The sequence below is a fragment of the Orycteropus afer genome, unplaced genomic scaffold, assembly GCF_000298275.1.
Source record: "Orycteropus afer afer isolate SDZICR_OR568_19922 unplaced genomic scaffold, OryAfe1.0 scaffold00045, whole genome shotgun sequence".
Lineage (NCBI taxonomy): Eukaryota > Metazoa > Chordata > Mammalia > Tubulidentata > Orycteropodidae > Orycteropus > Orycteropus afer.
The window spans coordinates 15,269,482-15,282,266 of record NW_006921632.1 but is presented as its reverse complement, the minus strand read 5'-3'; the positions used below and the strand labels follow the sequence as shown (position 1 = coordinate 15,282,266).

Genomic DNA, 12,785 nt, shown 5'->3' with positions numbered 1-12,785 from the left:
GGGGCCCGCCGGGAGGCCGCCGAGGGAGCGGGCGGGGGCCCGAACCGCGGGTCCTGGTCTGGAGGCGGCGCGAGAAGGCGCTGCTGGCGCAGCTCTGGGCGCTGCAGGGCGAGGTGCAGCTCACAGCCCGCAGGTACCAGGAGAAGTTCCTGCAGTACATGGCTCACGTCGGCAGCTTCGGCAGGGACCCGGGCGGCGGCCACGGTCCGGTAAGCGCAGAGGGAGCGAGCACCAGGCAGGGGGACGATGGATTTGGGTGGAAAGAGGAATGGTTCTTCCTGGTCCATCAGGATTCCTTTGGAAGGAGACAACCTTCCTTACTATGCAATGGGAAACGTCCACCCGCCCTGTATCATATTATACTATTACTATCTTACGAATAGGAGTTCTGGTAGCATAGTGCCTAAGCCACTTGACTGCTAACCAGAAGGCTGGCGGTTCAAACCCACCAGTCACTCCTCGGAAGGAAGGTTGGGCAATCCTACTTCCGTAGTGATACTGCCTCGGAAATCCAAGGAGGGGTCGCTATGAGTCGGGGCCGACTGGACGGCAAACAACAACATCTTACGAATGGGTTAATATTTTATTGTAATCTTTCCACTTATATTAGGGTTGGAGAGAGTTGAACAAATTCAATTACAACTTTTCCACGCAGAAATAGGGCTTGGGAAAGCTAATTCCCCACCCCCACCCCCAGGATTCTTGTTACCCATCTTTCACTCTCTTGCCTCAAACTCTCCTTATTATTTTGTCCTTTGAAGCAAACCCGAGAAGGAGAGAAAAGCTGGGAAGCGCAGATCACCCTGATAGTACCTCCCTTCTCCACAGCCCAGTCTGTCTTACACTTGGGAATGGCGTTATTTCTGAAAGACTTAGTTTCCCTGCCAAACTGCCCATATTGAATGCCTTCTGCCCATGAAAGGGACTAACAGGCATGTGAGGACAAGGATAACCTCGAGAGGATTTCTTGGAACCGCAGTTCTTTTCCATCACCTTGACCTTCCGTAGATAACCCTTCTCAGTCTCCAGATCTCATCATTGGGGAAGTATGTGAGCGAAAGGGGGAGATTTTGAAAGATTGATTGGAAAACCACCTCATCCTTCTGTAGTTGGACTGTCCCTAGGAGCTCTAAGCAGCGGCTGTTTACCTTCTTTGTCGAAGCTACTGGTCCCAAGCTGCGCTGGTGGGGCGCCCGCTTTCAGGACGAATAAATAAGACTCTTTGCAGCACCCTGTGTGAAGAGGCTTGTTTATAAAGCTGTTACTTCTCTTCTGGAAGGCTTCTGTACAGTGTTTGACATTGTTGGGCGCTGCTATGGTGAATAGGGATTTAGCAGAACCTACGCTCCATTCAAGGCGCTGTTTTCATTCTTCTTAAGCACTCCTGGGGAGAAGCAACACTGGAGGAATCTCATTTGGGACTGCTGTGCATTGCTTCCAGCTCTGGCGTTTGGAAGCTTCTGTCCTTGAACGTAAAAAGATAATTGAAGGGGGCAACGAACAAGATTCTACCCTAATAAAGAAGCATGCAGTATATTAAAAGGCTGGATGCTATGAGTCTCTGTCTAGTCTCTAATACCCAAACCAAACTTCTTGCCCTTGAGTTGATTGCGACCTGGTGGCATAGTGCCTAGGGCATTTGACTGCTAACCAGAAGACTGGTGGTTCAAACCCACCAGCTGCTTCTTGGAAGGAAGACTGGGCAATCTACTTCTGTAGTGATACTGCTTCGGAAACCCAAGGAGGAGTCATTATGAGTCAGATTCTACTTCATGGCAGTGAGTTATAGAACAGAGTAGAACTGCTCTACAAGGTTTCCAAGGCTATAAATCTTTGCAGAAGCAGACTGCCACATCTGTCTCCCGCAGAACTGAACCAACAGCCTTTCCATTGGCAGCTGAGCACTTAAAAACTGTGCCACCAAGGCTCCTTGTAAGGTATTTAAATTGGTAGATTTGAAAAATGGGAGAACTCAAAAGCACAGAAATACCATCAGGTTTAAAGACTTAGCTTAGGGAGCCAATGACTGATAGAAAGGTACAACTAGAGCTAAACTACCGAGAAGCCTGTATGTTCCTGGAAGTGAGCCCCTGATTTGCAGCCTAATTATCACAGGGCTTGCCTTGCTCTTCAGTCATGTTTTTCCACTACCAGTAGGGGCTGCTGTGTGCACTGCTTGGGAAACAGTGGCGGTGATACCAATGGAATTTTACTCAGAAGTAAATACCAAATATATCATTTCCTTAGATAGTTAAGAATATTCCTGAACGTGAGTAAAGCTCTTCTAGTCTGGCACTATTTCATCTTATATTTAAATTTCTCTTCACCAATAGATAGTAGACATAATTTTCATTTAACTATTGTCTGGTTAAGAGAAAGAAGTACATACCTTCTACCTATCAAAATTCTTTTTTTTTTTTTTTTATTCTGCAGGAATTATTCAAGACTGAAAGAAATATTGTTTAAAATTAGTACTGTTACAATAGCAATTTTAATAATATTGTTGAAAGAAGTTTGTAAATAGTTCAAAAAACGAAATCTAACTTACTGCCCTGGAGTCCATTCAGATGCTTAGTGACTCTTAACGGGCAAAGTAGTACTACCCTATATTTCTCCAAAGCTGTAATCTTTATGGAAGCAGATTTCCACATCTTTCTGTCGTGGGAGCCACTGATGGGTTTTAACCATCAACCTTTTGGTTAGCAGCCAAGTGCTTTAATCACTCTACAACCAGGGCTTCTTATAAATAGTTCAAAGCTAAAAATCAAACCTACTGCTATCAAGATGATTCCAATTCATGGAGAACCTATAGGACAAGCTGGAATGGCCCTGTAGGGTTTCCAAGGCTGTAAATCTTTACCAAAGTGAAGTGGACTGCCTCATCTTTCTCCTGAGGAGTGGCAGTGACTTTCTGGTAAGCAGCCAGATGCACTCACCACTGCACCAACAGAGCTCCTCTGTCAACAGCTCAATACACCTTAAATCCTTTAAATTTTTCCAAAATGAAAATCTTATATAAAATGATTCTAAAGTCATTTAACAATTTACTTTTCTCTAAGTGAGGGGGAAAAAAATTAAGATACTACAGGGTTAAACCAGAAATCTGTTTTAATTTATTTTACAGTGAACTCCAATTAGATGCACTATTAGGATGAAAGAGACCATGTGCAAAAATGCGGTCATTTTAATCATTTTTGAGAATAGTCTTTCCTTCATGTATACAGTGACTCCCTTCAAATATAGTACATACTTTGAGTAGATTTAGGAAAAAATTAACTTTCTCTCAAACTCAACCATCCCTAATTTTAAGGTTTCCCCTTTTAAAATGATAATTTATTTACAGGGAAAAAAACTATCCTGTAGCATTTGTGTTTCTTTTGTATTTTTTAAAATCTATTTAATTAATTTTATCCTCTTTTTTCCCAGGGTGAAGAACATAAGCTTTTCACCATTGTGTTAGAAAGAGAAGATGACACATTGGGATTCAATATTATAGGAGGTCGACCCAATCAGGTAACCTGCCTTATTAATGTATATCTCAATATCTGCTTATAAAATGATAGGAGACTTAGCTTTCATGTGTGGATTTTGAGTAAGAAAAACAATTGGTTTAAATTTTATGATAATGCTTGTTATCAAATATCACTCATTGCTTAATATAAATATTCGAATACATAGCCTTTTTTTTTTTTTTTTGAGGGGAGGGGGATAACTTGTTTGTCTTGCCCGCTTTACATTTTATCTAAATTTTGTAACCTATTGGCTGATTTCATAAACACATTTCACTGTAATGTGCACAGGCCATTTTTATTGATAATATTAGACAACTGTATTCTTGCTTGTACTTTCCACTTACTAAGTCATATTGCTCAGTTTTTACAGGCACTATTAATGTATGTTGGATGAATGACTGAACAGTCTTGTTTTGCAAATCGAAATAAGGAGTAATTGTTTTCACAATTACATAGGAAATATGTTTTAAAAGATGATTTGAAATGTCAGCTCCACCAAAGCAAAATCTTTATTTCATTGAATGAATAATATTCTCCATACTGATGCCAACTGTGTGAAAAATGCATGTTATAAACTTATACCATATACTATAGTTGAAAAGTTCTTTTATGTCCTTCAAATCCTACATTAATTTAACTTTTACCATAACTGGAACAAGGTGAAGACTTAAAAAAGTCATGTTCTTTAATTTTCCTAATGAACTGCCATGAAACTTTTGCATTCTGTATTGCAAATGTTGTCCAAGAAAACCATACTAAGGTTGTTGGCCATATGCTAGGTTTAGGTCAAATGGCAATGACATATTTCTTCCTTGTGCTAGTACTCGAAAACCTAGCAACTGACCCCTGCTGTGCTTCTGATTCTAAAACTACCCCCCTCATGAAAAATTTGAAGTCTCCATCATATCATTTTTGTTCTCTTTTCCTCTGAGGAATGTGGTTATAAATGTTAGTTAGGTGTTTGGCATTTAAATGACATTGGGCATTTTTAACAGTGTCTTATAATGCATGTTATGAAAGGCTAATTAAGGAGAAAATAATTTTATTTAACTTACTATGAAGTAAAATGACATTTAAAATTATACAATTTTTGATTACTATTGAAGATTTTTCCTCAATAAGTTTTTTAATATAATTGGTTTCTTGTGGCTGGCTAACATCTGCTATTTGTACCATGTTGGAGATAGGTGTTTGAGGTTTAACTTATCATTAGGCAAAATGTGCTTGGAGATTTTACACAGGAGCAAGCTTCCAGTCTCTTCTGTGAATAGACATTATTGCAGCTTTGGTTCCAAATCTGTCGTGTCATGAACTTAAATTATATTTTCAAAACTATGACCAGATCTCAAACCAACTATATAGTGGAGCAGAATATGCTGCTGCTTTTTATTATTATTATTATTTTTCCCTCTTTTCTGTTCCCTCTTTATTTCTTGTTTTACTTTCCATCTCTCTTTACAAGTGAGATTTTTTATAAATAATACTTAGCAGCTAGTTGATAGCACCTTATGCATGATCTTTCTCCAAAGCTGTTTTTATGTGTACTCAAAAATGTAAAGTAAATAGATAATCTTGTCAGAAATGCTGGACTTCTTCATTAAAGCTGCCATCTTGATTAATGAGTATTTGGTGGTAAAATTCAGTGCCAAATCCCCAGCTAAGCAAAAGAGTTGCATATTTTAGGAAGATTGGCAATCCTACATTCAATAAATTATCCTTTATCCAACTTGAATTTTCTTTTACAGATTTCTTAATGCTAATGATTATATTCTTTATAGAATAATCAGGAGGAAACATCAACTGAAGGAATTTATGTTTCAAAAATTTTGGAAAATGGACCTGCTGACAGAGCAGATGGCCTGGAGATTCATGACAGAGTTATTGAGGTAAGAAAATAGTAACACACAGCTATTGTCTATGGAAGAAATATTTTGGGATTTTAAATTTCCAAACATATTGCTTTACTTTGGTGTGGTACTTTTTAGAGTATATATCTAGCTAGCAATAGAAACATTCTTTTTTTCTTTTTTCTTACAAAAATGCACAGCTCTAAGATGATTCTATAACAGTTATTTGATAATGGGATAAAAGAATAAATCACCCAAAGTTTTCATAATGAGTGTTTCTGTTTTAATAAATTGTCTTTTCCTCATGAACTTTGACAATAATTGTATAATTAATAAGGAAATTTTTTTTGAAACAGTTCAGAAAAGATAATTACTAGCTGAAGAACATGTTTAATCAGGAAATAATACTATGTTTTAAACACTGCATGTAGAGTTTGGAATTACTTATATAATTTTTTAAAAACTATTTCTTAGTGTAATATGGTTGCCTTGTTTATGTCACTAATTTCTGTATGGAAAAAAGCACTTTCTTATTGTGAAAAGCTGGTGGAAAATCTTTATTTGCTCTAATGTACATTATAGCTTTATTGTTGCATTTGGGGATGACAAAGTTAGCACTTAAAAGCTAGCGATGAGCTGTGATAATTTAATTTTAGTTACAACTATTTGCTACCTTTTTCCTTTGGACATTTTATTAACTGTTAGAGATAGTATTATTTGATGTTACCTAAAACTGTTAGATTACTTTTGTCTACCAATGTGTTATACAGATATTTGGAAGTTTCATATAACTCCATTTTTTTCTTTAGGAAAAAATTATGTTTATTCTATATATATAGAGATCTCTTTCTGAATACTTATCTGAACTATCAGGATGGGGCTGTTTGTCTGTATTAAACTTTGAATATAGCTTTAGTGTTTTCTTTATGTATTATATTTTGAAACTTGAATCTTTAATAATTTGATATTTTATAAGTGTAAAGAGTATAGAATAGCAATGAAAAAGAACATATATTTTGAAATTAGCAGACTAGACAGACACTTTTGAAGAAAAGAAGGGAGTTGCTTTTGACTGAAAAATTGTGTTTTTTATCTAAAGAAGTCTCTTGTATCAAGATTTTCTCCTTCAAGTGGAATAGCCAAGAAGGCACAGACCTACTTTCCCTGACTCTGTTGAGTTTGTCTTGACAATTTGCCTACTGGAAACATTTACATGCTGCAATTTCTAAAGTTAGAATTTTCTATTTCTACTTGTGTTTCTGCAATATGATTTTACACAGCAACATAATTTAAACAAAAAGAATTTGGCTGCTTATTTTCTGCCTTATCTCTAAAGAATTTTAGCTTTTCCAATTAAATTGAAAATAAATGCCTAGATTTAATACTAATAAGAAGGGCTGATGTAACTGAATATGTGTATTCAGTTACACACACACACACACACACACACCCCACAGCCAAGGCAGAAACATATATTGGAGATATGTATATGCTTCGCTAATGTTTCATTAAAAAGGAAGAGGAATTTGACTTTTATATTGTAATATAGCACTTTTGTTAGGAACCCAATGATTTAGTGATTGTAAAGAGGTAATTTTATAAAAACTATGGTTGATAAATCAAGTGCATCTAGACATGTATTTAATACTGCTACTAATATATGTCACACTAACCTTATTTAAATCTTATAATATAAAGTGAAAATAGATCAACCATGGAAATCCAAATTAGAATTTATAACTAGCCATGGTATCGATATTATTATTCACCTTGCTTTGCATATATTAGCTGTTAATAACAAAATTTGAAATTTACCTCAATGATATAAATTTTTCAGTATATCTTTTATACCAGTTAATACTGGTAGTGTACATATTTTTGTTACGATTTTATAATAGATCAATGTGACCCCAGTTACAGTGAGAAACTAAATTAGATGATGTATGTATTTCTGGAATGTTGTCTGTTAAGTAGCATGAAATAGATTGGAGGAAAGATTATTATAAACAAATATCCCATATTTAGTTGTTTGGTGAAGCACTCAGACTTTTGAGTGAATAGATATTTGTATGATTTTACTTAATAACCATTTAAACAAGTGACCTATATGTTTCTGTGCATCTCTATGTGACGTGAAATATCCCTATGTACAAAATGAGGTTAGAGATATTTGATGATTGTCAATTATTTTAATTTATCTGCCATTATGGACCCACTCAACTTGAAACGGGTTATAGCTTATATCTAAAATGACAAATATATATTGATTAATGAAAAATGAGCAGATAGAAAAACAGATTTTAAAATAATTTGTTTCTGTACTCACTGATTTGTTAACTGAATAAATTTAATGGATTCTTTCTTTCAGTTTTTGAATTTCAGATGGCCATCTTAATATAAACCTAGTGCAATAAATAAATTTGCTAGCTGTGTAAATAGTAAAAGTAGTTTATATATTATGAAACTACCCATATGGCTTAACTACCACAGACTGACATATTCCTTAATGCTTTAAACTTAGTGTGACTGAGAAAAAGACAAAATGGAAGTTAATTTTTACTCACAGTCAAGATATACTCTCAAAATATTTTCTCTATTTAATTACTTGAAGGCCACATTACATCAGATTTATTGATTGTGCATATAAAATAATAAAATTTCTTATATAAATAATAACCTAATATGATAAAGTTTGCTTCTATTGATAGTTAAAGAGATTTTACTAATTAAAATACTAAATGTAACAATTTGCCAATGTACAACTCCAAAAGTATAATTATTATTATTTTTTAATAGTCTACATTCCAGTGAAGTGAATCCAATTTAAGATCATGGAAGAATAAAAAAAGAAAATAAATCATAAAGTATGTTTCTATTATATTTTTCATGTGGTACATAATAAGTAATTAATTTTTGAAGTCAGTCTCTATGACCCACCACATTGATCTGTTTCTATCTGTTTACATATCCTAATTTGTTGAAATATTTGCATGTGTAGATTCAGAAAAGGATTGTGATATTTGAGTTATAACATTAGATGTCAAAGTATTCCTGGAGACTGAAAAGGCTGAAGATATTATGAAGGTCATTTTTAAACATAGCAAGAATTCACTTGGATTTGTTCACCAGTGTGCACATCAGAATAAAAGCACATTTTGCATGCTGTTTTTCACTCTTTCAAGATTCAAAGATAACCCAGAAAGTCCTTGATACTGTTGGAGACTTGCCACAACTCTGAAAGAGGGCAATATTACCACAGTTGGCCTAGTCATGCTGAGATTATCATCATGTTAGGATGCCTGAGAGGGGAGGTGTGGAAAGGAGTTGAGAATCTACGTTCACTGCTTGAATCATCTTCTACTCCCCTGTTCTCATTTCTGTGGTGCTCATAGCAGGCAATGGAACCATAACCCCAAAGAGAAGTGAATAAAAGTGTGGCTGGTCATTCATGTCTCTTTGCTCACATTTTCTTCTCCCCACCTCTCCCCCCTGCTCCTAGTCAATGTTGTTTGACAGGAAAGTACAAGAGACACAGTTGCCATCCACCCTTCTCTCAAATTCTGGAGACCAGGAAGTGAGGGTGGAGTTCTTTGGAGTTTATGAGGAGAGAGCAGAGTTTTCTTTAGTGTGTAGCTTAAGATCGCCTTGATTTAGTTTGCTTGAAATTTATCATGAATTGTAGATAAAAGCCACGTTTCTTTTGATTTAGAAACAGTTCCCACTTTAAACAGCGTCAATGTAGTAGCTTATGTAAAACCCTGAGTTTGATAGGGCAGAAAGAATTGCATAAATGCATTGTCTCAACAGGAGTTTTTAACTATTTTCAGACTGCCTATTATACTCTTTTGTAGTTGTTATTCTTTAATGTTATACTTTCTGCATTCTCTGTCATTATACTCTTGTACTCCTAGAGAACAAATCTTTGATAATTGTCATATTTATTTGGCTAAAGCTCTGCATAGTTCGGTTATAGCTGTTAAAGCAAGGCATTTACACTCAGATCGGTGGGCTACCTGAATATATGCCTAATGGCATAGCACACCTGACTGCCTCATGAAGCAGCAGCATGAATTAGTTCATGCATAGGCTCATTTACAAGTTTTGCAGATCAGTTCTAAATCTGGTGGGCAAATAATTTCTTGACAAATTGCTGTTTAATTCTAACACAGTAATGAACTCTTCAATAAAAATATTACCATCATCTTACATTTCTAGAGAGTATTTTGACTCTTCAAAATAGTGTAGACTGATTCCTGAGTTAGAAAATACCTAAAATCAATCATGTTAAGGCCAGAGACACACACATTGTAATGAGATTTGTAATCATAATTCTTATTTAAACTGAATGTAATTTTAACTTCATGGTATAGTTATTATATAATTTTATAACTTACTGTTTCTTGCAAAGTAGTATGGTATGGTGGGAGAAGTGTGGGCTTCAAAGTGAAGGAGATGCATATGGAATCCCTGTCCTGCGTCTATAATACTTGTGTGGCCTTGTGCAAGCCACTTGTACCTGTTTCTTTGCTGTTTACTGTCTATGTGCCATGTCCGATCCAAGGAAGATTCTCAGAATCTAACATTGTGAGCTTGATGTATTGCCTTTGGATTGTGCAAGTAGTTTGTCCTCCAGAGCACAGAGCAGGGTAATCTTTCCCTCTTTTTCTCTTCCTGGAAGAATCCAGGTCACCTTCTCACAAGTTTGCTATTTCCATAGGCTCCAGATATTCAGTAGAAGAAAGTAGCCCTAACGTGTATTTTCATGTTATCTATATGCACAATCAAAGGCCAAAAGGACTATGGGGAAAAGCTTTGTAATGTGCACTTCTGGTTTTACTCGGCAACTCAACAAGCTTTTACTGATTTCCTTATATGCAAGGCAGTATACTCTGTGTTACAGAAATAAGGATCAGTAAAGCCCATCCCTATCATCAAGGATTCATGGTATTATTGTTTTGAACTGCTGTTGAGTTGCTGCACCTCATGGTGACCCCATGCACACTGGAATGGAAGGTTCCCTGTCCTGTGTCATCCCCATAATTAGCTGTGGATTGGATCACGGTGGAAAGTTCTTGTTCCACAGAAGGCAAGGCCTCCTTTGTGTGAAGCAGCTCCTTTAGCTGTTAAGTATGTAAATGAACATTATTCTTAGTGGAGTGGTATTAGGAGTTTATTGTAGTTTTCCTGTCCACTTAGAACTAGTTCATTCCATTTTTAGAAATCATGACATGAAGTTAGTAATATGCTAGAATCTGTGATTCAGCATCATGGCTTCAGGAAAGGGCACAGGCTTTGAACATATAAATGAACTTATCCTGTGATGATTTCTTAGCCTTTCTTTCTCTCAGTTTTTTGTCTGTAAATATGAAGGTAATAATAGCTAGTCCCTCATATTTTCTAAGTGATTATTACTATTTTGTCACTTGACTGGGCTTCTATTACAAATATAGTTTTATTCAAATTTACAGTAGGATGCCTGGTAATTTTTAAAGCATTGAGTTTTATTATGTTAAGCACCATTAAAGCCTTTTTTAGATAGAATACTACTCAGCCATGAAGAGAAAAGAAGTCTTGATACTTATTACAACATAGATGAACCTTGAAAATATTATGCTGAGGGAAATAAGTCAGTCACAAAAGGACAGATACTCTATGATCCACTTATATGAAACATCAGGAATAGGCAAATTATATGGAGAGATGGAAGTTTATTAGTGGTTACTGAGATGAGTGGAGGGAAGCAGAAGTCCTCATTGCTTAGGGGACACTGAGCTTCTATTAAGATTGAAGGAGAAATTTTAAAACAGATCATAGTGATGGTTGAACAGCATGATGAATGTAAGTTAATGTCACTGCACTGTACATGTGAAGAATGTGGAACTGACACATGCTTTGTTAAATACATATGTTGTTGTATGCCTTCAACTCATAGTGACCCTGTATGACAGAGTAGGACTGCCCCATAGGATTTCCTAGGCTGTGATCTTTATTGGGCATGACTGTCAGATCTTTTCTCCTGCAGAGTGTCTGGTGGGTTCAAACCACCAACATTTTGGATAGCAGCCAAGTGCTTAACATTTGCATCCAGCGGGGTTCCTTACATACATATTTACCACACACACACAAAAAAAATTAATTTATAAGACATGAACTTCAGTTTTATTTTTGGGTGCTAAGCTTCTGAGAAAGGCAACAGGGCTGCCCTCTCTGACTGCACTTTGCACAGGGCATAACTAACCAGATGTGGTGTCCCTGTCACAGGTCTAACTATGGTTCCCATTCTCTTGAGCATTCTGTGCTGCCAAAACAAAGCCAAAAGCCAACAACAAAACCCTCATCAGAGCATCTATAAAAGCAAAGAGTTTTGTTTTACAGGGTGCTGCACAACTAATTTTAGGTAAAATTAGTGATTATATCTAAATGGTCTCTGCGCCCCCCGCCCCCTGTAGTCTTAGCCATCTGGAATCTTTTTGCTCTCCTATTTCTTTGCAGCATTGGCTTTTTTTTTTTTTGGGGGGGGGCGGGGAACTTAAATGGACTTACACCATTAAATATTTGAATGAGAAAAGTTTGCTGAATTTTAACTAGAGACAATGCCTTCGTGGTTTTCAAGCTTTTATATCTCACCTGGACTAGCACAATAGCTGCTTTTTCTTCTTTTTTTTTTCCCCATTTGCTCCACAGATAATTGAGAACATTGATTATGTGAGAGGCAGTAGAAATACAATGGTGAATCAGATACACAAGGCTCTTGGCATTAATGTAATATTGTCTGTGCTATGCTGCTTGTTGTCCTTATCTTCTTTGATATAATCTTTATTGACCTAATTAGAGATGAATGACAATAATAGCAAACACTTACTTTGGGCCAGGCACTGTTTTAGATCTTTATACGAGTCAACTAATTTAAGTATCATGACAACACTGAGGTTACTATTATTATTCCCATTTTACAGAGAGGGAAAGTTGGTAGGAAAAAGTTTCGAAATATGCCTTAGGTCATTCTGCTAGTGAGTAGTAGGTTGGAATTGAACCCAGGCTGTCTAATTCTCAAACCCATGTTCTTAGTCACTCCCTTAGCTGCACTAGCACTTCCCACTGCAATACATCCTTCTCATTTGTTTATGATAGTATGTCTGTGAAATATAACAAGCTATGTCTCAACATTCCAAAGTTAACCTGCAGTTTTAAAAAACAAACATTTGGACTGAGTTTCTTACTTCAGATATCCTCCCCCTTTGAGCATTGGATTGTCGGTTGTGTCAATTTTCTAATCTGAAATCAGCAGTTAAGCCCAAGTGGTTGTGACAGGTTGGTTCAACTAAAGTTCTGAGATTTTTGAGAACAACTGAGAATCTTACAATAGAAATTTTTCTTAAAATAGAAGATCATAGAGTATTGTACTGGTGTGTCTTTTTTTTTTTTT

General features: G+C 36.1%; 1 protein-coding gene across 1 annotated transcript in view; it reads left to right on the top strand.

Annotated features, from left to right (window-relative positions):
• PDZRN4 (PDZ domain containing ring finger 4) overlaps positions 1–12,785 on the top strand; it is a 591,189-nt gene that overhangs the window by 451 nt on the left and 577,953 nt on the right. The window contains exons 1-3 of the mRNA XM_042780539.1: positions 1–209; positions 3,427–3,513; positions 5,291–5,398. The exon at positions 1–209 is cut by the window's left edge and continues 451 nt beyond it. Coding sequence (XP_042636473.1) covers positions 1–209; positions 3,427–3,513; positions 5,291–5,398 — 404 coding nt within the window. The remainder of the gene's footprint in view (positions 210–3,426; positions 3,514–5,290; positions 5,399–12,785) is intronic.